The following is a 25,850-nucleotide window of genomic DNA, read 5'->3' as shown; positions in this document are numbered from 1 at the left end:
ATTTTTTTTCAGTGAAAGACCTGTCGTGTTCCCAAATACAAGTTTTGAGCCTTTGTTTGTTTGTTTGTTTTTAATATTATTTATTTATTTTTATTTGAGAGAAAGTGAGAGAGCAAGAGCACAGACGGGGAGAAGGACAGAGGGAGAGCAAGAGAGGGAGAGGGAGATAATCCTAAGCAGGCTCCACACTCAGCTCGGAGCCCAACACGGGGCTCGATCCCACGACTCTGGGATCGTGGCTTGAGCCGAAACTAAGTCAGAGACACAACTCACTGAGCCACTCAGGCACCCTGAGCAGTTGTTTTTTTTTGTTTTTTGTTTGGGGTTTTTTTGTTTTTTTTTTTTGGTCTTTCTAAGAATTTTGTTAAATATTTCAAAAGCAGAAGTGAATTATTGAGAGAACAATCAAAGATGTTTTTATGATGAACTCTTTGGGTTCAGATTGGTTATTAGGGACAGATAAGTTATTTGATTTGCCTATGCCTTAGTGTCTTTATGCAGTCAGTTTATTTTTTTCCAGTTAATACCTTCCAAAATTCACTTCCAAAATGACTTTACATAACTTACAAGTGAAAACCCAACATAAAAGTAATTGGGAATTAAACAGAAAAAAGTCTCTTGAAAATATTTCAAGATCTTTTTAGCACATAGCCCTTCTCAGACTGCCTGTCGCTGTGGGAATGCAGGAACCTGCTCATTACATCTAGTAGAATCCTTAAAAGTACCAGTACTCCTTTGTGTCCTCCTGTTTATTGCTTTCCGTTTTGGCTTATTCCTCCTCTCTCATTAAGAGATACTTAGCTGTCACGAGATTCCAGGCTACCTGCCCATTAGGGTGTGTGTGTGTGTGTGTGTGTGTGTGTGTGTGTGTGTGTGTGTGTGTGTGTGGTTTGTTTGTTTATTTATTTTAATGTTTATTTTTGAGAGAGAGAGACAGAGTGTGAGCAGGGGAGGGGCAGAGAGAGAGGGAGACACAGAATCCGAAGCAGGCTGCAGGCTCCGAGCTGTCAGCACAGAGCCTGACGCGGGGCTGAAACCCATGAACCATGAGACCATGACCTGAGTGGAAGTCAGATGCTAAACCAACCGAGCCACCCAGGCGTCACCTGCCCATTAGGTTTTAAAAGTGGAGGATGTTGGAAGAAAGAGCAAAACCACGATCCCGATATTCTCTTCAGGCCGAATGTATTTGACTCAGAGTATTCATTGCACTCTCCTGTGTTCCAGATACGAGCCACTGATGCTAAGAAAGCCTGATCGCAGGCGAAGCACAACTCAGACGTGGAGTTTCCGAGAAGGAAAACTGACCTGTGGGCTACATGGGTTGGTTGTCCAGGTCAGTAGTGTTTGTAGCAAGCCGTGTTGGAGCCCTCTTTGAAACAAAGTATCAATTAGTATATACACAATGTGTTGCTGAATGGGGAAAAGTAATTCCAGAGCAAGGGAAAGTCAAGAAACTTGTTGTGCATCTCTATGCACTTATAGGGGAAATATTTTTTAAGGTGATAATATATGAGAACTGTATTGGGAGTGGTTGCCTGAAAGTAATGGGATTTTTTCCTTGGCTTATCTGGTTGTTTTTCTTTGGTGATATAAGTGGTAAGTTTTAAAAGAAAGAAAGAAAAATGCCAGCAAAGAGCCCACTGCTAAGTTAGGTGCAGTAGTTTTAGGCCTGTGAAGTTAATGTGGCATCTACACCAGTCTTCGGTGAAGTGTTCTAGGAGATGGTGAGCAATCGTCGTGGGCTCTCCATTCTCCAGACTCTGTCAATTTCTGCATTCTTAGTGGTACCCAAATAAGCGTTTAATTGTTGCAGCAAATGTCAGAATGAAAATTGCTGGTCAGTGTCCTCTGTCCTCAGCCAGTCTACGCCACGATAAGCCGCCAGGTACTTCATAAGCAAATACGTGTTTGGAAAATTACCAGGAGTTTGGATTTTCTGCCCTTCTGGCTTCATGTGAGAAATGAGACCATGGGTCTGAGATGAGTTGATAGGAAGTTCTGTGTCAGAGGCTTGGGCCGAGGGCTGAACAACATGGGGGACAAGGAGCGTTTCTGCCTCAGCCCCGGGCTTTGCCCAAAAGTTAAACACTGGAACACCAGGCCTTCGCCAGAGAACTCTTGGTGCTTGTCCCTGGTGGAAACCAGGCTGTCCCTCCAAAATGGGAGACTGTTCTCCAGGGCACTGAGCAAAACTGTAAGGAGCCTCTGCCTGCTGTTTGGTGAGACTTATTTTCTTTATCTCTGTTGCCCTGAGCTTTTTTCATCAAAGACGAGCTGCTTACTTCTGTGAAGCACACATCTGGAACGGATTTGTGATTTTCAATTAGCAATACAATTCAGGCTTCTGGAGGCAAGAGAGGGTGTGTTATAATTGTTGGGCCCCATGTCTGACCCTGACTTTACTTCCAGTTTGTTCCTAAAGCCCATGTAATTCAGATTCTCTCAGAGTACCCCCACCCGCACCAAAAAATCTTTTTCTGGTGTGTTGTTGCTTCTCGAATCCATTACATCATTTCTCTGCTTGTGAGTGACCCTATAATAACAGTATTCAGCAGAGCAAAGTGTGCTTTGGTTAGGGAAATAAGCTTGTTTCAATCTTCCTGTTCTAAAGAAAGTAATCGAAGGCATTAACCATCTCCTGACACTGCCCTGATAAGACTGCGTACACACTTTATTTCTGAACTTACAACAGTCGTAAAAAGCTTTCTCCATGTTGAAATGTGTTCTTTAAACCCAGCTTGAAGTTTCCTTTTGATTACTCAGTATTTAAAAATTAACAAAGGGGGTCGAGATACTCTAGCCATTGTCTTCTCTAGCCCTGTATCTGCTGTCTCGTTGGCATTGTCCTGTAGACTTCCGTTTTGCTCAGGGCAGATAGCAGAAGATACTTTTCTCCAAAGGTCGGAATATCTGGCTCTCAGGTGACATTCACCATTCCCGGTTTCATTTTAGAACAGGTGTCATCTTCTGAATATTTGAGCTGACTGTCCAACCACAGGCCTGTTTGGGGAGGTGTTCAACTCTACAATTTGCTTCTTATTGGAGAGTTGAATGACAGTTATAATTGCTTTATTTTCAGAATGTCTTAGGGTTTTAAGCAAACCCAAAATGAGAAACAGGGCAACAGGGCTTTGGTACTTTTTTAAAGCTTATCTTAATGACTAGAAGTTATTACTAAACCAACATACTCTATTCTTACTCAGAATTCTCTTCATTCGTGTAGCGTAACTATCTGTCTTGCCCAGGTAATCCTCCTGGTTTTCATCTTCTGCAAAGCTGAAAAAATAGTAAATGTTTTTGTTAAGAATGGACCATGACCCTTCAAAAGAGAATTTACATTTGATAACTTGTTTCAAATGATATGTTAAGTTGTCAGAGCCAGGGCCTCTCCTTTTCTTACACATCTTTATTCTTTCAGGCCAAAGGAGGGCTTTCTGGTTTGTTTGACGGAGCTGAAGTTGTTCTTGGTCCTGATACTTCCATGGAGCTTTTGGGGCCAGTGCCACCTGAACAACAATTTATCAACCAAAAAATGAGGCCTGGTTCTGGAATGTTATCCATCAGAGTCATCCCAGACGGACCGACTAGAGCCCTCCAGGTGATGATTTATCCTGAGAATTGACATGAATCTCGCTGTGCTTTCCCCCCACACATTGGTTAGGCATTCAACAAATATTTATGGAAACATTTTTCTGGTTATGAGGATATGATGTCTTCATTTATAAAATGGGGGCAAGACCTGCCTCACAAAGTTGTTATAAGAATTGAAACTATAAAAATATAAGATGATATTAAAAAAAGTATATGAATTCAAGAAGGTAATGCCAAGAATGCTACATATTATTATTTTTATTATCGTTCATCAGATCTTATTAATCTTCCAATAATTGCCATATCAGTGGCATTAACAACAAGACACACGAGGTCCCTGATCACACAATGACAGTATTGTGTTTTGAGAGCAGGAGGGGAGGGTGTTACATTGCATATATAGAAAGGATTTGTATTCCCAGGTTTGGAGGCTTGGGGATCCTAAGAGAAGTAATACTTAAGCTGAGGTCTAAAGGTTAACTGAAAGGAATTATGTTAGCCAGATCAAGAGGAAAGGTAGAGGGGCTGTGCCCAAATAATAAGAGTGTTCGTCCCACAGTTATTTATCGAGCGCTTATTGGAGCCGGGTACGATGCGAGGTACTGAGCACATACGGTATTTGGAAAGTTGATAAGTGAAGGCCTGGAGATAAAAGGGAGACACCCGACTGGCGCTGAGTCTATGCTCAAAAGTAAGGCTGGGGCCAGATTATTAAAAGCCTGATACATGCTACCAATTTTTGGGGTTTTCTGTGGCAGTGAGGAGTCAGGGAATGACGTGAGCAGAAATGTTTTTCGCTCGCTCGCTCTGTCTGCAGCGTGGAGGATGGGAGTGGAGGAAAACTGGAGATAGAAGACAGCTGAGGGGCCGCTACAGCATTGCAGATGAGGGTGTGTGGCCCCGATTCAAGCAGGTGGCAGGGGTAGGGCTGAAGAAGTTGGAGAGAAACAAGTAGAAATGGAAGCTTATTAAGGAGGAGAGTCCGACAGATTTCCTGATTGATGGAAGGTGAGAATGAGAGGAAGGAAGGAGTCAGGAATGGCTTTCAGGATTTTGATTTGGGCAAGTAGGACAATAATCCATGTCACTAAGACATGAACACTGAAGAGACTTCTGAGAGGAATGGGGAGTTAAGTTTTGGACTTGTTAGATGTGTTGTCCATGTGAAAATGTCCAGAAATCAGTGTAAATATGGGTGGGACGCTCGGGAGAGATGTGCTGGAGGTCATGTGCTTAGGTCAGGGTGTAATTAGAGAGCTGAGGAGAAAAGGAAAGAGGCTGGTGTGTAAGGGTGAACTGTCTGAGGAAGTTCGTCATAATCTACAATATCTTTTCTAAAAGCACCCTTCTTGGGTGCCTGGGTGGCTCAGTCGGTTAGGTGTCCGACTTCGGCTCAGGTCACGATCTCATAGTCGGTGGGTTCGAGCCCCACGTCGGGCTCTGTGCTGACAGCTCGGAGCCTGGAGCCTGCTTCGGATTCTGTGTCTCCCTGTTTCTCTGCTCCTCCCCAACTCATGCAGTCTCTCTCTGTCTCTCAAAAATAAAATAAAACATTTAAAAAATAAAAAAAATGAAAGCACCCTTCTTGAGGCGGCTGCCTGGCTCAGTTGGTTAAGCATCAGACTCTTGGTTTGGGCTCAGGTCATGATCTCATGGTTCGTGAGATTGAGCCCTGTATCGGGCTCTGTGCTGACGGTGTGGAGCCTGTTTTGGATTCCTCTCTGCCCCTCCAACCCTGCTCAAAAAATAAATAAACATTGTAAAAAAAAATTTTTTTTTTTTTACATTTATTTATTTTTGAGAGAGCACAAGTGGGGGAGGGGCAGAGAGGGAGACAAAGAATCCGAAGCGGGCTCCAGGCTCTGAGCTGTCAGCACAGATCCCAACGCGGGGCTCGAACCCACGAAACGTGAGATCGTGACCTGAGCCGAAGTCGGACGCTTAACTGACTGAGCCACCCAGGTGCCCCTATAAATAAATACTTAAAAATAAAATAAAAGCACCCTTCTTTTAAGACAAATGTTGAATGCAGTGATCTTGAGGTTTGCGTATTTTGACTTGACCTGTATAATTCTAGATCACCTGCATATGCCTCCCCCTGCTCCCCCATATGAGGGTCTCATGGTCTGCAGCTTGGCATTTGCCATGTAGACTTAAAACCAAGTTTACTTCATTATTACATAAGTCTTACTTGGCAGTGCTTTGGAAACCATGAACTTCCACAGGATGGTTGAGCAGATAGTGACTTTTGATCTATCTAGTTGGTATGGAATAGGTTTCACTGTGGAAGTATGAGCCCTCTCAGTATAGTGTTTTGACCTCAGATAACAGATTTCTCCCAACGGAAAAGTGACCGTTCATCATATGAAGTGGGTGAGCTTCCTGTAACTGAACAAGAGGTACAGAAATTGAAGAATCCAGACACAGAGCAGGAATTAGAAGTAAGTTTTGAGTATTGCACACTTATTTCTTTATCAGAAATTTGTTTAGAGTTTTGCTCTGTGGTTTTTCTCAGTTTTAGACCTCTTTTCTCTCTGCCCTCTGTGAATTCTAAATATGGCTGTTGCTTCATGGTGTTTACTGTTATCACAACATGTATGTGTGAATATGTTAATTAAATGATAGCTAAAGTTGAATCCGAATGTAACAAATGTTGCTAAAGTAAGATGACAATAAAGAAAGCTAAATGATTTGAATTTACACAGGACTGAAGGTCGAGAATAACACAACTAGATTTTTTTTGAGGGGCCCCAGCTTTCTCTTGTTGTCTTTCTTCCTCTCTCCCTGTTTGGGCTTTGGAAAGTAAAAAGTTTGAAAAGGAACATGAAGTGAACATGAAAATGCACACTTACTGGATATTTATTTAGTGATTTTTTTTAAATTAAGGACCTATGGGTAAAGCACTGTGTCGGATATTACAAATTTCAGTGAATAACTTACTAAAAGCTTGCATCCCAAAAAGGGAGAAAGATTTTCAAAAATTATTTTCCTGTAACGAAATGCAGAATGTCCTCAGAGCTCCGAGAGAGTATCATCATATCACTTTGGAGTTCTGGGTGGGGTGGGCACTGTGCCTGGAGAGAAAGGCGCCTGGCGAGACGACGGAGCTGGGTAATACGATTCTGCTCTAAGTGCTTTTCTTCTGCTCAGAGGTAAAGTAGAGGGATTCAAAGCCATTTCTTTCCTTGTCCTCTCCTGGCTACCTTGGCCTCTGTTTGAGACTGTCACTGTGTTGTATTTTGGTTTCCTTTCAGGTGCTTGTGAAGTTAGAAGGTGGAATTGGGTTGTCCTTAATTAATAAAGCCCCAGAAGAACTGGTCTTTGCAAGTCTTACAGGAATCAATGTGCACTATACACAGTTGGCAACCAGTCACATGCTCGAACTCAGCATACAGGATGTGCAGGTAAGGCGGGCAGTTCTCAACTTATTAATCCGCCTGTGTTCTTGCTGAACACCCAGCCAGATCCAGTGTTTGGCGTCCTAAAAACGTTAATGTTTCGGCAGCGATCTTATCATGACCTTCAGGGCTGGGGATGGGTTTTGTTCCCCTAGCCGGACTGGAAACACTAATAACATATGTGACAGGGGGAAGAGTCTCCAGAAAGTCTTGCGTTCCCAGTGAACTATAATTAGCCCTCGGCTGAGCACTGCTCCAGACCTGCCTAACAAATCATAAAAGGAAACTCTGAAAGGATCGATCTGTTTCCAAGTAATTTAACTGTATCCCTGAACAAAGCTTAAGACTTAATGGGATATAAAAATATTCAACACCCAACAAAGTCAAATTCACAAGATCTGGCATCCTGTCAAAAATTACCAGGTGTGCAAAGGGGTAGGAAAACAAAATATATAATGAGATAATCAGTCGAACTGACCCAGAGCTAACACAGATGTTAGAATTTTCAAAGAAGAACATTAAAACTGTTATTATAACTACATTGTACATGTTCAAAAAGGTAGAGGCCTAGAAGATACGAGAAACTTAGACTTCTAGAGATTAAAATGAAAAACACACTGCATTCAATTAATAGCAGATGACACAGTACAGAAAAAAGATTAGTGAACTTGAAGACATAGCAATAGAAATTGTCCAAATTGAAATGCCCAGAGAAAAATCATCTGTAAAAAGAAAACAGCATCAGTGACCTAGGGGACAACCTCAAGCAACCTAACATACAGATGATTGGAGTCCCTGAAGGCCAAGATTGAGAGGAGGGCATATAAAAAATAGTGGAAGAAATCTTGGTCCTAAATTTTCCAAACTTAATGAAAACTAAACTCACAGGCAGAAGAAGCTCAAGCACAAATCCAAACACGCACGTGCACATGCATGCAGAGGAAACTGTACCGCGGTGCGTTATAATTAACCGTGATAAGTCATCCAGATTAAACAAGACATGTCACGTGCAGCAGCAAAGGTGAGAGTGGCAGCCGACTGCTCACTGGGAACCGTGCGAGTGACAGGACCATACACAACATCTGTAAAGTACTGGAAGGAGGAAAGACTGTCAACCTAGAATTCTATGCCCAGCGGCTGTGTGTCTCCAAAACAAGAGCGAAATAAAAATGTTTTTAGACATACAAATCTAAAAAGAACTCATTCCCGGCAGATTCACGCTAAAAAGATAAAGAACATCATTCAGGCACAGGGAAGTGGTAGCAGCTGGAAATCTGGGTCTGCGTAAAGGAACGAAGAGTACCTGAAATGATAAGTACGTGGCTGAATCTATAAGATTATTTTCTAATTGTTTAGATCTCTTTAAGAAATGATCAACTGCTTAGACAAAAGTAACAGCACTGTGTTTTGGGGTAGGACATGTAGGACATGTCAGAATAAAGTGAATGACAACCGTAGCATGAAGTCTGGAGGGGAGAAATGGACGTGTATTAACTGTAATGTTAATACATGTGAAGGAGTATGCTGTCCTTTCAACAAAAATTGGTAAGTTAAAGATGAATACTATAGGGGCGCCTGGGTGGCTCAGTCGGCTGGGCGTCCGACTTCAGCTCAGGTCATGATCTCACAGTTCATGGGTTCGAGCCCCTCGTCGGGCTCTGTGCTGACAGCTCAGAGCCTGGAGCCTGTTTCAGATTCTGTGTCTCCCTCTCTCTCTGACCCTCCCCCGTTCATGCTCTATCTCTCTCTGTCTCAAAAATAAATAAACGTTAAAAAAAAAAAAATTAAAAAAAAAAAGATGAATACTATAAATCCTAAAGCAACAAAGAGCTACCACTAATAATCCGACAAAGGAGATAAAATGGATAATCCGAGAGAAGGCAGAAGAAGCAGAAAACATGGGAAAGAGTGGGTAAGACAAATAGAAAACAAATAGCAAGATGATAGACTCATTCGGACCTAATTGTATCAAATGAATGTAGATGCTACAAACACCTCCAATGAAAAGGCAGAGATGATCAGATGGGATAAAAAAAAGCAAGTTCCAATTATATGCTGCCTCCAAGAAACATTTTAAATATAAAGACACAAATAGGTGAAAAAGAGAAGAATGGAAAAAGACATACTGAGCTAGGCCTAGTCATAAGAGTGGAATCATAAGAGAGTGATTCACTGGTAGTGATTCTGATTACCATCAGAATCAATTGCAGAGCAAAGCATATTACCAGGAATAAGGAAGAGAATTTCCTAACGATAAAAGAGTGTGTCAGGAGGCCATAACGATCCTATTTACATACCTGATTGTGGGGCTTTGAAATATAGGAAGCAAAAATTGATAGCACTGAAAGAAGAAATGAACAAACACATGGTTATAGTAGGAGATTCCGTTGCCCTCTGTGAATAATCGCTAGAATAAGCACATAAGCAGCAAGTAATCACAGCCGTACTAGATTTGAATAGCACTCCCAGCCAGGGAGACCTAATTGACATTTATCCAGCAGTCCACCTAGCAACAGCAGAGAACACGTTCTTCTCAAGTGCAGGTGAAACGTTTCTAAGAGAGACCCCATTCTGGACCAGGAGACAATTCCCAAGGGCAAAAGGACTCAAGTCACACGGTATGTCCTTTGATCACAATGGAATCAAATTGAAATAACAGAAAGATAGCTGGAAAAATCCCCCAAATGTTTAGAAACTATAAAACACACTTCTGAATAGCCCATGGGTCAAAGAAACCAATAGAAATCTAATAGAAATTAGGAAATATTTTGAACTGAATGAAGATGAAAACACGACATCTCAGAATCAGCGGAACGCCACTCACTGAACCTGTACCGAAGTGAGATTTATAGTGCTAAATATTAGAGGAGAAAGGTCTGAAAACCATGAATTCAGGTGTCATCTTAAGAAACTGAACAACAACAACAAAGTAAGCCCAAAATAAACAGAAGAAAGGAAATAATAAAAATCCCAATGGGAATCACTGAAAAAGAAACCAGCAACTACAGTAAAAAAACAAAACAAAACAAGAAAGCCCTCAAAAGCTGGTTCTTTGAGAAGATCCGTAAAGTTAGCAGTCCTCTAATGAGTCTGATCAGGAGAAAAAAAGAGAAGACACAAATTACTGATACCAGGAATGGGAGACGTGCCAGACAAGCCCTAGACGTGACAGTTCTCTGGGAATGGAGCTTTTAGGGGAGCTGGAAACTGGTCCCCGCCTCTCCCCCACTGGCTGCCAGGGTACGGGGCTGTTGGTTTTCGAGGCCTCTTTGGACCTGGAGAAAGCGGATGGGAAAGGATCATGGGAACGCCACAGAGCTCACCGTTCTTGCTGAGTTTCCAGTAACTGATCCCTGGGTCGTTGCAAGCCTTTGGTTAACTCGGAGTTCTGAAAAGGTTGATTTTGACAGTTTCTGCCAGAGTTTTGTTGTCACAAGACAGCTCTTCTCTGGTAGCATCACACTTGCAGGCCTTTATCCCAGCCTCCACCAGGGTTGACGTGTCCAGGAAAACACTTCCTGGTAAATATTTCCAGAAGGATCCAAAGACCTAGACTGTACTTCCTTCCCCAGGTGGGCAGCCTCCTGCTCCCGCTCACGGCATGTACTTCCATCGTGCCGAAACCCCTTTTCAGAAAAACGTTTTCTTTTATCCTGTATCACAAAGAGCAGATAGTTCAGGCTAATCACATCCCATTTGTTTGAGGACAGATAGAAAGTTAATATCTTGTGCTTCTAATTTCTTTGTCTTTCATTTTTGACCTTCCAGAGGAAGATCCATGGAGTCATCTGTTCTTTGTGAATTTCATTAACTTTTTAATTAAAAAATTTTTTTTCTACTACAGTACCTTTTGATTTAATGTGTGCTGTGAATCATAGAAAATAGATTTGAGTGTTTACTATGATTATAGCACTGTGAGAATGAACATTTAAAAATAGAAAATACAGTCCCGTCCTTAGGGAGCATCTAATCTAATTGGAGAATAAAACTAGAATTCCTAACTCTTACACATCTTGTATCAAATATGTTTGGGGAAAGAACAAAGGAGAGGTCAGACCAGGGTGAGAACTTTCCTGTTCTTTCCTCTATTGGATATGACAGGTGATTCATTCACTCAGTAAAGTCTTAAGCATCAGCTGTATCTGGAGATACAGTCATAACTCAGAAGATGAGGTTTCTGCTCTCTTTGGGTAACAGCCGAGAGAAGAAGTCAGCCAATAAATATGCAAGCCAGTGAATAAATAATTAGCAGCTGTGAATACAGTCATAAAGAATAAAGCAGGATCGAGCTGCTTTTTAGATCAAGTGGCCCTGGAAGGTTTTCCTGAGAAGTGAGAGCTGAACTTCGAAGAAGACATTGAGCGAGCCACGGAGAAGGATTTGAGGCTAAAGAGCATTCCCTCCGAATCCAGAGCCTCTGAGTGGGGAGAGTTGCCCACTTTTGAGAAACAACTGGTCGGCTCATGTGTGGGGGTCGTAAGAGAGTGCGCTGTGGAGGAGAGTGCTCTGTGGTGAAGAGAAGGAAATGGGCAGTGTCTACATCCCCCAGGCCCTGGGGAGAAGTTTGGTTTCATCCTAAGAGAAAGGGAAGCCACTGACAGGTGGAAAGGAAGGAGGGCATGACTTGATTTGTATTTTTGGAAGACGAGTGTTGCTGCTGTGGAGGCGAGTACACAGCAGGGCAAGGACGGAAGCGGGAAAAAGTGTCCATGGCCTGGCCCTCAGCTCTGCACCTCGACAGCCAGCCGTTTATACAGAGGGCTGTGTGGCAGTCCACGTGATCTGACGGAAGGGTCGCAGGATTTGTGCCAGAAATGCCTGCCTTTGAATCCCAGCTCTTCTACCTACCAGCTCTGTGTGTCTGGACAAGTGACCTAATGTCTCTAAGCTTCTGTTCACGTGTTTGTAAAATGGGGAGGAATAATACTTAGCCGTTCGAGTGGTAGTAAGGGATACGTTAGGTGATGTGTGGAAGTACGCTAGGGGTTCCCAACAGATGTTCTCTTTCCTCCTCCTGGTACGGAGTTTTGGTGGCAAACAGAGTGGAGGTGGCTCATTCCTGCAGTGAGCCTTCTGACATCCGTAAACATGGCGGAGTGTAGCGTGCATTCTCGGTTATGGTGCTGATGGGCGTGGGTGATTAGAGCCACCCCTAATGCCACTGACATCACCGTTTCCTTCCTGGAAGGGACTTGACTTTAGGACAGACCACCGTTTCCATTTGGTAGCCACTTGCGCTACTGATGCCCTGGTTTCCGTTGCCTAGTGTCCGTTCAGTTCATTCATCAGTAGCATGGTGGTTGGGAGCGCTGGGCTCGGGGTCAGGCCAACCTAGAGTCAAGTCGTGGTTCTGTGATTGACCAGCTGTGCAGCCTTAAGCAAGGGCCTCGGGTCTCAGCTTCTTCATCTGTGATGTGAGGACAGGGATAGTCCTCAGGAGGTTGTGGTGAGGATTGCAGAGTAGAGCCCAGACTCTAGTAACTCTGACACCACCGGTGTCCCATGACTCGGTGGTGCAAGGTCCCATGCGTGCAAGGAGACTAGCTTGGTGCCCAAATAAAGGGTAGCTTCTGTTGTCATTCCTGCTGCAATCAGTGCTGGCCGTCAGTGCAGGTACATTTTTCCAGCTGCCGTTGAGACACAGTAACATGGGAAGGGTACTTTCTGAGTATCCTACACGTGACGAGACCCCACTTAAAGGTAAAAACTGAGAACTGAGCCATTCATTGTGTGTTCTCGTTTTGATTCGCTGCCTTTTCGTGCGTTAGGTGGACAATCAGCTCATTGGTACCACTCAGCCCTTCATGCTCTATGTGACTCCCCTGAGCAACGAGAATGAGGTCATTGAGACCGGCCCTGCCGTGCAAGTGAATGCGGTGAAGTTCCCCAGTAAGAGCGCGCTGACCAACATCTACAAGGTAGGCGGGTGGGAGAGGCTGACGGGCCTGGCACGGTGGCAGGGGACCGATTTGCTCTCTCTCAGCCGGGTCTCCGAGCAGCAGTGAGGGGTGTGGCTGAGAGTAGTCCTGTGGGGTTGAGGCACGAGTGACTTACCCCACGGTGTCGAGGAATTTACAGCAACTCTTCTCACAACTGTGATTTCGATGACCTTGTGCGTGATTGTGCCGAATCCATATAGGCATATAGGCCAGAGTCTGTATTCATTGAAGTGAAGTCTGTGGGAAAGCATAGCATCGTCCAGATTGATCAGGACCAGGCATGATCCAGATGTGTTCTTAAAAGAGTCATTAGAAAAGGAGTGGTAGGAGGGGTCTGCCCTCAGGACAGATGTGCTCTTGGGTAAGCTGCCACACTGTTTAATAAAAGCAGGTCACTTTCTTTCGTAAAGAAGTTTCCAGGTACAAGCTAGCTGTTACAGCAACAGATTCTGGAAAAGTGGGAGCTAAGAGGTTGCTTCGCATATTTCTGGTCCTTTGTCACCAGTGCCAGTGGGGGCCAAGCCTGTATGCAGCCCTCAAATCCTACTGCTCCTTAAAGTAACTACCGTCCACGGAAACTCAGTGCCGTAACGCTGTCCGTGGCAGTGCATCTGCAGGTGTGATCCCGACAGAGGAGACACGGATGCCCCAGAAACCAAACAACAGGGTGCTGAATTGTCTATTAAACATCTGGGATTTTTGGCTAACTGTAACAGTGTAGAGAGAGAGAGATGAGCCAGGGATCATTTGGCAACGTGATTATACAATCCCATGAGTGAAGAAACCATACCATTGTCATTTGGGGCCTTCTTACTGGCACAGGTAAGAGTTCCTTCTGGTGTTTACACTTTTAATCAGAATTTCTTTATCTCTAGCATCTGATGATCACGGCTCAGAGATTCACAGTGCAAATTGAGGAGAAACTGCTTCTCAAGCTGCTGAGTTTTTTTGGCTATGATCAAGCAGAATCAGGTACCGTTGAATGCTCTAGGTGTGTGTCTGGGAGTTGACCGAAGAATGGCATTTCTTAGTCTGCTTATGAAAACGGGTGGCCTCTGGGTGCCCGACAAGCTCCCTTTGCACCTCACAACCTGAGCCCGGAAGCCAAGGCTTGTGTCTCAGTGGTTTTCTTTCCGAGTACGGCTTGTTGACTGCAGGGCTGACATGGGCACGAAGGAAGCTTCTCAGAGGTATCCCGGAGTACCCGGGGGTAAGCCTTTGGGAAACAGCACACTTTTCCTCTTTGTAGTGTGTTTTTTTGACTCATCTGCTCTAGGATAACAGAAATGATGTTAGTCATTTAGCAAACCACTTTGTTTCCTAACCTTTGTTTATTAAACAGACTCAGGGCCAAGAATCAGAAATCCCTTCGGCAGTTCCTTTGGTTTAGATGAGGAAAAAAAATTGGCTAGCCTTAACTTCTTACCTTTTTACAGTCATACCCTTATGCCTTAATGTCTTTACCAGGCTTTCTAGTTACTGGACTCTTCTGTGGAGAGGGGAGTAAGATAAGCTATTGAAAACCTAAATTTTTCTAGCAGTTGCTATAGAAATCATTTTGCTTTTGTCTCTTTATTTTAGATACCTCCTCATGGCCTTTGTAACACTGTATATAGAGCTTAGAAAGAAGTCAGTAATGCTTAGTCTTTTGAAGACTAAACCAAATATCGAGCCTGAAGAAATTATAAGATAGACTTATGTTTATGTGCCCACATTGGCTAGAGACAAAAATCACTGGGGACATGTGTACACATGTACACACATACAAACAGGGCAAGACAAATATTTTTGCTCCTTTAACCCAGACTTAGAATTTAAACTTTAAGTGTAATTGGGATCAAGAGGAACATCCTATCTGTTTAAAACTGTGTTTTCCACTTTGGATGGGAACGCCAATATCTGTTTGCATTTGGACAGCCACTTGAGGGCCTGCCTGCCACGTAGCCATTCTCTTTTGGCACCTTCCTGGGAAGTTTTACTTTAAATTCTATTGGACATGGTGTTCTTGTAGGTTTCTCTGAGTCAATTTCTCACCAAACATTGTAGAAATGATTTAGACTTTTGTAAAATCCTGGCCTGTCTTTCACTGGGGCGTCTCCACTTTCTATAACTATTTCTGTTCCCTGAATACAGATAAGCAGGTGTCTGTCGCAGTATCGTTTTCTAAAACCTATTTCCTTTCTTTCTGTAAATAGAACTATGATAGCTGATGGTATAAATTTGTTTGATAGGCAGCTTTGTACAATCTCCTTGGTTTTATTTCTAAGGCACGTGAAGCCAAGTGAAAATAAGCCGGCCGGATGGGTGTGGGTACAAGAGAAAATAACCGAGCCCATTACTGTGTGCGAGTCCATGTTAATCCTTTTTACTTCATGAGAAGTGAAAAAAAAATCTGCCTTGACTCCGCTACTTTAACAAATGTCCACCATTTGGGAGAGAAGGTGCTTGCTTACTGCCATGATGTCACTTCTTTAGAGCCTGCAGCCTGTTTCTCTTTTAAGGCACTCTGTTTCATTCAGCTGCATTATTTAATTGGTCATGTTGTTCATTATGATTCAGTTAAAGTACACTCCAAATACAAAATAAGTTCAGATAACCTGGGTCGTCTATAATAATCATAATAATAACAACAGCAACACAGTTTCTAGAAAACTCATTGCCAACAAACACGCCCGTGGCCTTTGGCTTCCCCACCTGCATTAGTTTTTCCAAAGATGACATCTGCCAGATGGCACAGAGTCGCAAATCAAAAGGTTAGGCTATTGTACTTTTTCGGTAAACAACATGAAACAGATCTGCTTTTACAAAGAAATGACATCAGGATACCGTACACATCACCAAACCCTGAAAAACTAAGTTTACAGAAATAGATATTTACATTTTTCTGTGAATTTATTTCAACACGAACACAAACATTGGAATTATGAGACTTCAGGAGGTTCATTTTTGTTTTGTTTTGTTTTGTTTTAATTCACCGTTTTACTTTGTACCAGAGGTGGAAAAGTATGATGAAAACCTCCATGAAAAGACTGCTGAGCAAGGTGGAACACCAATTCGATATTACTTTGAAAATCTCAAAATCAGCATTCCCCAGATCAAGCTGAGTGTGTTCACCTCCAACAAGCTTCCATTGGATCTTAAGGTGAGCTGATACCTGGGTAAGTTATAAAATGACTTTCCCTGGAAAAGAATGAATGTGTTTACTATTGGCCTTTTCTGTCCAGTATCATCATTTGTAGCAGATATTTTTCCAGGTTTCCCGTTTTGAAGGTTTGACGTGTATATGTATGTATAGGTATGTATATGTATGTGTATATATATGTATACTGTATATACATATGCGTGTGTATATATGTATGTATAGTATGTATACGTATACACGGCTTGTTTTTTTATGTTTAAGTATGCCTTTGCTAAAGATTGAGGAGTAATGTGAGTGAACAGAGAATGACATAAAACCCATCTGCCATCTGTTTAGCTCTTGGCGTTATCTCAATGAACTAAGAACCTACTTTCCTAGGGCCACTCCCAGATCCAGGAGAAAAGCCGCAACCACGATAGTATCTCCCTTTTGTGCCAGAGCCCTGCCTGCCTGTCCTCCTCGTTCTCTCCTCCTGAGTATGCACCTCTTTGTGAATGGTCGATACTAGAAAGGTCTACCACCTTCAAGGAACACACTCAGCTGCACACCACTGAGACGTGGCCTTGCCCACCACCGTGTCTGAATGTGACACTCTTGCAGATCATCCTGATACGCAGTTGACAGAGAGACCCCGAATTTCATCTTTATTTGCTGCATTATGATCTACTTTAAGGGATGGGGATGGGATTTAAATCCAAGTCTATGCGACTGTAAAGTTTGTACTGTGCTGTACTATGCAATATGCTATCTAGATGCCCCTCCAGAACGTAAGGCCTGAGAAAATTAAACAAAAAAATTTTTTAGTGTTTTTTTTTTTTTTTTGAGAGAGAGATTGGGGTGGGGGGGCAGGTGGGCAGTGGAGGGGCAGAGAGAGGGAGACACAGAATCTGAAGCGGGCTGCTGGCTCTGAGCTGTCAGCCCAGAGCCCAATGTGGGGCTCGAACCCACGAGCCATGAGATCATGACCTGAGCCGAAGTTGGACGCTTAACCAGCTGAGCCACCCGGGTGCCTGGGGCCTCAGGGAATTTTAGAGCTGTGAGAGTCTTCAGCGATCCTCCTGCTCAGTGAACAAGGATGTTGGAGTTCAGCGCATTCTTCCACTCGAGCCTGTGGGGGTAGATGTAATGGGAACAGGAGTAGGACCCGGGTGGTTGTTAGGTCTTCGCTGAGATTGCGTCTAAATCTGCCTCACTGCAGCTTGACCCCATTGCTTCTGGTTCTTTCCTTCGTTGCCCTCGCAGATGGTTATCAAGGCACTCATCTCGCCACTAACCACCAGCCGAGGACATCTCCACTGCCCCATGCTGCCTTCTTTGAGATGCCACATGATGGTCTCTCTTCTGAGTAGGAATAGCCATAGACCTGAACAAATAAGGAATCAACTTGGAGTCGTAAATTCAGATGCCTACAGGGACTGTGGCAGCGAAGTATTAAGTGAAGCGGTATGGTGGGGACCATTGCACGCGGGGCGTGCCCGCTTCGTCTGAGGGGGCAGCCTCGGCTCAGCTCCAGCCCGTTGCTGTCATAGGGTAATGTGAACCCAGTGTTGCCGGAGCTTCAGATTTTTAAAGTGAAGCCGGAAATCTGGATTTTTATGTGGAATCTCCTGGTTTTGAAATGTTGGCAACTGATTTGAGTTGTTTTCTTTAAAAACCTTGTGGGCCTAACAAAACACATGTGTGGGCCTCATGTGATGCAGTCTGCCAACACACAACTTCTAAAATAGACATATAGGTAACGAGACAGTATAGTCTGGTCGACGCCAGATCATACTTGGTAGGGCGAGGGTGACTGCTTCAGTCCCGCGGCGAGCCGGGCGTGAGCCGTTGGGAGCGTGCTGGGCAGGACCAGAGTCGCGGCGATTGTTTGCCGCCGTGGCGAGAACAGCGCGGTGTGCCCTTTCCAACGGACTCTCCTGTCTGCTTGATTGGCTTTAATTTCATGTTTCCCAGGAGACTGGAGATACTTACAATTAGCATGCGAGTGGGGGGAAAATCCATGGGAAAACCACTATCTTGCTAATATCCCCAAGTATCCACTTGACTTATGTGACCCTTTGGAATGGGTTTGTTTGATAAAGTGTATATTCCCCCAGAGCACCTGGCACTCGCCCAACAAACCAATGTTAAGCATTTCCTGAGAGTGAAGGACTTCTTGTTTTTTAAATTCATCTTCCTTAGAAACACAGACACCTAACTATTCCTTTCAGATTGCTCCCAGCAGAGAACTTTCCCCCAGACTGCCAAATGCAATATGGCTTCTTACAGCTGAAGTAGCTCCAGACCCCCAGTCACATGGCCTCCGTGCCTGCGTGTATGCTCCACGACGAGCTGGGAACCGGTTAAGCTGAATGTTTCGTTCGGCACTGTTCTGAGGATCCGCTGGAAGGCGTTTTCAAACGATTGTTAAAGAAGTTGAGCGGAGCGGCCCTGTCCTGAGGTGGGGGGGGGGGGGGGTGGGCACCGTGATGGGGGCACATCCGTGTCTCAGGCAGGGTGTCGGGGAATTGGGGCTTCAGAGTTAAATTCTCAGCCTGTGGGAGTCACCGTTTTACTGTGTCTCGAGTTCTCCTGGTGGAGTCGGGGGCTCATAAAATAATGTCATTTATTCAGAGAGTTTCCTAACAGAGTAATATCCCCTTATTAGTAGCTCTTGGGAAGAGCGATATGCTCTTGGAGATGAATATGTACTGCTTAAAGTATGTACTTAGGGAACGGAGTGCTGTCCCAGAATGGGAATCACAAGAGTCTGACTAAAAGGTAACCATGTCTTTGGTATTGAAGGAATAATTATCTTGATTCTCTTGACTCCAGGCCAGGAGTGAGGCTGTCAGAAATCTCACGGGGAAGCCTCTTCAGGTTTACGCTGAGGGTACATTATTGCCAGATATAGTGTCTGTTGAGAAGGACTCGGAGCAGTTTCCCATCTGCTGTCTCGATTGGATTCCTTTCTCCGTGATGGGAGAAGGGGGAGATAATAGTTCCATTTCACAAGTGCACACACATTCCTCCCTTCCACCCCCCTCCCCATTATAGTCCCAAGTGTGTGTGTTAGAGGGTAGCGGAGTAATATCGAAAACGCCAGGTAGTTTATATGTACTTTGGTTTTTTTAAAGATCAAAAGAAGCCAGGAGCCTTTAAAAGGTTTCACGAGGTGGCCTCCAGCATGCAGTCCGTTTCCCATTTAGAGCATTGGGGTATTACAAAAGAAGGGCTTTAATTGAGCAATCTAGTTTGGAAGAAAACCCACATTTTAATGGTCAGAGAGCGAGAGGGTGGGGGTGAGGGGGAATTTCAAACAAAGACACTATTTAAAAAGCCTAAAACTGTCTTCTCAAAGGCTTGAAATAATTTGTTGGGAAACTTCAGACCCTTTACTTTTTTCCTCCCCTCCCTAAATAAAAACCAGATTTGTTAAAAGGAAAAAAGATCCAGTATTGTTAATTGTATTTCAGAAAGTGCCAGAGAGGGAAATATCCCTGTAGTTTTAAACACTGTCCCGGGAGGGAAATGGGCAAATACCCTGCTTCACATAAACAGTCTCTATGTACCATAAATAAACCTTTAAAGAATGAATTCCAGACAGTTTTGTTTAGTGCAGGATAAACTAAGAAAGGGAAGGACGTGGGCCAGGGACTGGCTTGTGATCCGAGACCTTATGGCATATGGACAGGTATTTCTTCTTTCGACTCTGTAAAGTTTCTGGAAGACTTCAGCGGTTTTCGTCTGGAGGAGGTAGGAATGGACAGTTTCCTAGTTTTATTAGGAACTTCTGCGCACACGTTGCTTTCTGCAGAATCCGTTTTATAACAGGAAACTGTCTGCTCCTTAAGTAAATAAGCATCAGCTTTGTATACTACTGTACTTGATTCGTCGGTCGCTGCGGGAAAGAGCCCTGTTTGGCTTTCCCTCTCATCTCTTTTACTTTGACCGGAACAACCTGAAGGTGGCAGGATAATTCATACCAAAGGCTGCATCTCTCCGCTTTGTCCAATGTGGGAGGCCCCGAGGCAGTAAATGACGAGGTGAAGAGTTTTACCAAAGGGCCAGATATTTCCTTGGTTCAGACAAAGCACATTAGCCATTCAGAAAGGGGATGGTGTCTCTCGTGAGGGTTTCGACAACTTGGTGGAGGTTTCAAAGTCTTTGCTACTCCGAATGGTACCTCTTCTTCAGTATTTGGTTACGATGAGGAAGTTGGGGTAAAAAAGCTTTTGCCTTAAGCCTTTGTTTGGATCTCATTTCCTCTTCTCTGAGACGAAAGTAACGTTCAGGGTTGTATTGGCAAAACAAACTGCCGAACCGATGTCCCCGCCTTTCCGGCAGATTTATCGTGGGGCTCTAAGCAAAGCCGTTAAGCCCGCTGGGCCTCAGTTTCTCTGTCACCAGCACGTGGATGGGTGAAGCACGCGTGAATGAACAGCAGAAAGTTTTTCAAGAGAAACAGCATAATCCTCCATTCTGAGCTTCATGCTTTCCACCTACCAGGTGGTTACTTTTGTGCCAATGAGCACGTGCAAGTCGAAAATCTCCTAATAACTAACTGCACGAGTTTGGGTCATCTACTTAACATTTCTCCGGCTTTATTTATTTAAAAAAATGAGAGGGTTAGGCTGAATTAACCTAAGAGCGCTCTTAATCTCTAAAAAGTTTTGTTCTCACGTTATTTAGTAGGAGGTTTCTCGTGACTTCCCGAGGCCCCAGATCGGGGGGGCCTTTTTTCCGACCTCGTGTCTGCAGGGTCCTCTGCCGTATTCGGGATCGCGGGCCTCCCCATTCCTTTCTGGTTCTCCTCTTATCTTCTGTTTGTTTCTTTGTCTTCGTCACAGCTTTCTTTTCCTCTACTTCTGACCCCTCTGTTGAAGGGCCATCCTTTTCCTCTGAGAACCAATCTTTTCTGCCGTTTATCACTTTGCCCATTTTTTAAATCCCATTACTGGTCTTTAATCACCTGTAATTGTAGAAGCTCTTCATGTAAGTTTTGTCTTTGATGTAAGTTGCGAGGTTTTTTTCCTTCATTTTTTCATTTGTCTTTTTGCTTTACTTTTGATGTGTATATGGGTTCTTTTTTAATCCTATAAAAGCTTTTGATTTTTATGTTGTCAAATCCACCAGTCTTTGACCTTTTTGAATATATGTTTGGAGTCCCAAAAAAGTTTCCCCATTCTATGGTTTTAAGCAATTTCTTCTGTATTTTCTTCAGTTACGTGATTTCATTTCAATTAAACATGCTCTTGTCCCAAAAGAATCTAAGGCAGCCTCTGAAAATACATGCTAAAAGATGAAAAAATAAAGGAGAAAATAGAAGGTTCATTAAATTACACATGAGGTTTTACTGTAAAGACATTTAATTTAGTGGGGCAATATATAGATGTTTTAGTAAGTGCTGTTAGACCAACTAGATAGCCATATGGAAAAATAGAAAATCAGATGGATTATTTACACTGTATATAAGGAAAGATTCAATGTGGATCAGAGAGTTACTAACATTATTAGCATGAAGAAGTGTTTTCAGGGGTGCCTGGGTGGCTCAGTCGGTTGAGCGTCTGGCTTCGGCTCAGGTCATGATCTCACAGTTTGTGGGTTCGAGCCCCACATCAGGCTCTGTGCGACAGCTCAGAGCCTGGAGGCTGCTCCGGATCCTGTGTCTCCCTCTCTCTCTGCTCCTCCCCCGCTCATGCTCGGTCTCTCTCTCTCTCTCTCCTTCCAAAAAAAAAAAAAAAATTTTTAAAAAGTGTTTTCACATTCAAAGAAGAAGAGTATTTCGCATACTCTCTAAAATCCTTGCAATATCAATCTTGTTAAAGTTTTTTTTTTTAATGTTTACTTATTTTGAAAGAAAGGGAGAGTGAGCAGGGGAGGAGCAGAGAGTGGGAGGGAGAGAATTCCAAGCAGACTCCATGCTGTCAGCACAGAGCCTGACATGGCGCTCAGTCTCATGAACCGTGAGATCACGATCTGAGCCGAAATCAAGAGTCGGATGCTTAACTGACTGAGCCACCCAGGAGACCCACCTCCCCAATCTTGTTAAAAGTATGGTGGGGCACCTGGGTGGTTCATTCAGTTGAGCGCCCGACTCTTGATTTCAGCTCAGGTTATGATCCTAGGGTCGTGGGATTGAGCCCTGCATCAGGCTCCATGCTGGGCATGAAGCCTGCTTGAAATTCTCTCTCTCTCTCTCTCTCTCTCCCCCCCCCCCTCCTTTCCCTGTTCACTCTCTCTCTCAAATAAAAAATAAATAAAAATATGTAATTGGAAAAGAGACCAAATCTGGAAATTGTTAACTGGCTTATAGCAAACCAAGATTAGCCAAGAATTACAAGAAAAACTCGATAGAAAAAAAAAACCCAAAAGTCTGCTTGAAGGTAATGGAAAGCTACCAAGATATCTAGGACTTGAGAGTCCAAGATTTATGTGAGGAAGGAAACTTGATAAGTGAACCCACCATTTACTCTGCCTTTACTCTTGAGATAGTCCGAATGTGTAACTGGTATGTGTTAAAAGGCAGAGAAGTCAAGCAGAAAGCAGCTGCCAAAAGGCAGAGAGTCTGAGTAAGGCTTTTGGTGGTCTCATGGGACTGACATAGCAAACATTAGATAGATACTAAGCTGGTAACTGATGCGCTAGTATCTTAGAAGGGACAGGCAGAATAGAGACCCTGGTGGTCTGAGCTGCTGTATGTCTTGAGGCAGGTGCCAGTCTCTAGGTAACCTAGTCTGAGAGAAGCCTGGCAAAAAGTAACAGTTGAGAGGTGGGAAAACTAAGTAGACCTTTTAGCAGTTTTCTGGTGCTAGGGAGAGTAAAAGAGGAGGAACAGAATTGGTTGTCAGTTGAGACAACTGGCCTGAAACTATCCCAGACCTTAGAAAGACTGAAATAGACCAAGAGTTACAAAGACTGAAATCCAGCCTTGAGAAAGCCCAAATCTTGATTGGATGAAGCCTCTTTAACCGCCTACTAGAAACTAAAGACTCATGCAAAGTCTGTGAAAGTTTTAATTTTAAATTTTTTTTTTTTTTTACATTTTATTTATTTTTGAGAGAGAGACAGAGTACAAGCAGGGGAGGGGCAGAGAGAGAGGGAGACACAGAATCTGAAACGGGCTCCAGGCTCTGAGCTGTCAGCACAGAGCCCAACACCGGGCTCAAACTCACAAACCGTGAGATCATGACCTGAGCCGAAGCTGGACGCACCACCCAGGTGCCCCGAGAGTTTTCATTTTAAAAACAGACACTAGAAGCAGACCCACAGGTAAACCAGACGTTGGCATTATCAAACACACAATATTAAAGAGTAACCATATCTGTGTCTGAGAAGTTTACTAGAAAACTATAATTTATATTTTGAAAATAAATAAAGGAAAATTATAGACTAGAATTTTTTTCATGAACATGGAAGAAATCTGAACAAAATATTAACAAAGCAAATACAGCAATGAATAAGAAAAAATATAACTAAATTGGGTTTATTCCAGGAATGTAAGTGTGGTTTAACATTTTTAAATAAATCATGTAATTTACCACATTGACAAAATAAAAGAAGAAAAAATATTATCTCAATAGTTGCACGAAAGCCTTTTGACAGAATTCAACATCTATTTATGATAAGAACTCAGCAAGCAAAAAATAGAAGGGAACTGCCGGAATCTGATAAAGTATATGTATAAAAAAGCTACAGCAAACATACTCAATGGTGAGATACTGAAAGCAGGGAAGGTGCTCGTTATCCCTACTCTTCAGTGTCTTAGTGGAGATTGTAGCCAGTGCAATAAGTCTAGAAAGATTAAAGAAGAAATAAAAGGCATAAGAACTGGACAGGAAAATGAAAATTTTATTATTTGCAGAGAGCATAAATATGTACCTAGAAAATCTAAAAGAATGCGCAGAGAAGTTGTTAACTGAATGGATAATTTAGGAAGGTCACTGGAGATGGTGTACAATGTCAGCAACGATTATAGAGGGAAGGAAAATTTTGAAGGATGTAATTTATAGCATTGTTAAGAAAACATCAAATACAGTATCATTATTTATTGCTGTGTAACCAGCCACCCCAAAACTTAGTGGTTTAAAACAGTCATTTTATTCACAATTCTGTGGGCTGGACTCTGTTGAATGCTGGCTTCTGCTGGACTGACCTGTGGTTACTCATCTGGCAGTCAGCTGAGACTGACTCGTATACGATGACCTTACTTATGTGTTAGGTGTTGGCTGTCAACAGAACCTCCTTCCACATGGTCTCTCAGCTTCTTCACGTGGTGGAAGTATCAAAAGGGCAGAGCAGAAACTCCCAAGATCTCTTGAAGCCTGGGCTCAGAGGTCACACAGTGTTACCTCTGCTGCATCTTGTTGACTGAAGCAACTTACAAGGTCAGTGCAGATGAAGTCGTCTCTGCTACTGTTACAAGATGTAAAGAATATATGGCCTTTTTTTTTTTTTTAACGTTTATTTATTTTTGAGACAGAGAGAGACAGAGCGTGAACAGGGGAGGGGCAGAGAGAGAGGGAGACACAGAATCTGAAACAGGCTCCAGGCTCTGAGCTGTCAGCACAGAGCCCGACGCGGGGCTCGAACTCACGGACCGCGAGATCGTGACCTGAGCCGAAGTCGGACGCCTAACCGACTGAGCCACCCAGGCGCCCCATATGGCCATTTTTAAAGTAATCTCTATACCCAGTGTGGGACTAGAACTTACAACCCTGAGATCAAGAGTTATGTACGCTCTACCAACTGAGCCAGCCAGGTGCCCCTGGCCATTTTTAATCTATCACAGATACCTAGGAGTAAATCCAGCAAAGGTTATATGCAAGACCTCTGTATGGAAAACAATGGAATGTTATTAAGAGAAAAGTGAACTAAATAGATAAGGGGACATACCACATTAATACACTGGAAGACTCCATACTGTGAAGCTGTCTTTTCTTCTCAAATTGATCTATAGATTCAGTAAGATCTGAATGAAAAATTTAACAACTTTTTATGGCAGATTGACAAGCCGATTCTAAAATTTGGAAATGAAAAGTGCAAAGAATAACCAAGGTGATCCTAAAAACAAAGTTGGAGAGCGTATACTCTCAGATTTCAAAACTCATTACAAAAGTATAGTAATTAAGACAGGGTGGTATTGGCAGAAGGCAGGACAAAATGAAACAGAATTGAGAAACAGATACGTAAATATGGCTAGTCAACGTGTGACAAAGTTTACATGGTACTGCAGTAGGAGAGAGGGTGATCATTTCAGTAAATATTACTTAGGCAAGTAGATATCCATCTGGAAAAAAATGGAACTTGATTTCTGCTTCACACCATATAAAAAAAAAAAATCAAGTCCAAGTAGATTATAGATGTAAATGTGAAAATTAAGCAATAAAATTTTTTTAGGTACACACAGGGAATATCTTTATGACCTTGGTGTAGGTAATAATTTCTTACTGAGGAAACAGAAAACCCTTACCATAAAGGAAAAGATTGGCACATTGGATTTCATTAAAAAAGAATATCTGGGGGCACCTGGGTGGCTCAGTAGGTTAAGCGGCTGACTTCGACTCGGGTCATGATTTCGCGGTCCGTGATTCGAGCCCCGCGTTGGGCTCTGTGCTGACAGCTCAGAGCCTGGAGCCTGTTTCAGATTCTGTGTCTCCCTCTCTCTGACCCACCCCTGTTCGTGCTCTGTCTCTCTCTGTCTCAAAAATAAATAAACGTTAAAAAAATTAAAAAAAAATATCTGATCATCAAAGAACACCTTTCAAAGAATAATAAGTCACAGAATGGGAAAAGAAA

At 43.1% G+C, this 25,850-nt stretch overlaps 1 protein-coding gene across 1 annotated transcript in view; it reads left to right on the top strand.

Annotated features, from left to right (window-relative positions):
* Window positions 1–25,850, top strand: part of VPS13D (vacuolar protein sorting 13 homolog D) — a 257,047-nt gene that overhangs the window by 142,212 nt on the left and 88,985 nt on the right. Inside the window, 7 exon segments of the mRNA XM_019461427.2 lie at window positions 1,228–1,336; window positions 3,422–3,601; window positions 5,919–6,035; window positions 6,849–6,998; window positions 12,761–12,910; window positions 13,807–13,903; window positions 15,925–16,073. Of these exon segments, the coding sequence (XP_019316972.2) occupies window positions 1,228–1,336; window positions 3,422–3,601; window positions 5,919–6,035; window positions 6,849–6,998; window positions 12,761–12,910; window positions 13,807–13,903; window positions 15,925–16,073 (952 nt within the window).

This window comes from Panthera pardus, unplaced genomic scaffold (genome assembly GCF_024362965.1).
Source record: "Panthera pardus isolate Hobbes unplaced genomic scaffold, ASM2436296v1 HiC_scaffold_11, whole genome shotgun sequence".
In the NCBI taxonomy this organism is placed as follows: Eukaryota; Metazoa; Chordata; class Mammalia; order Carnivora; family Felidae; genus Panthera; species Panthera pardus.
This window is presented reverse-complemented; position numbering and strand designations above follow the sequence as displayed.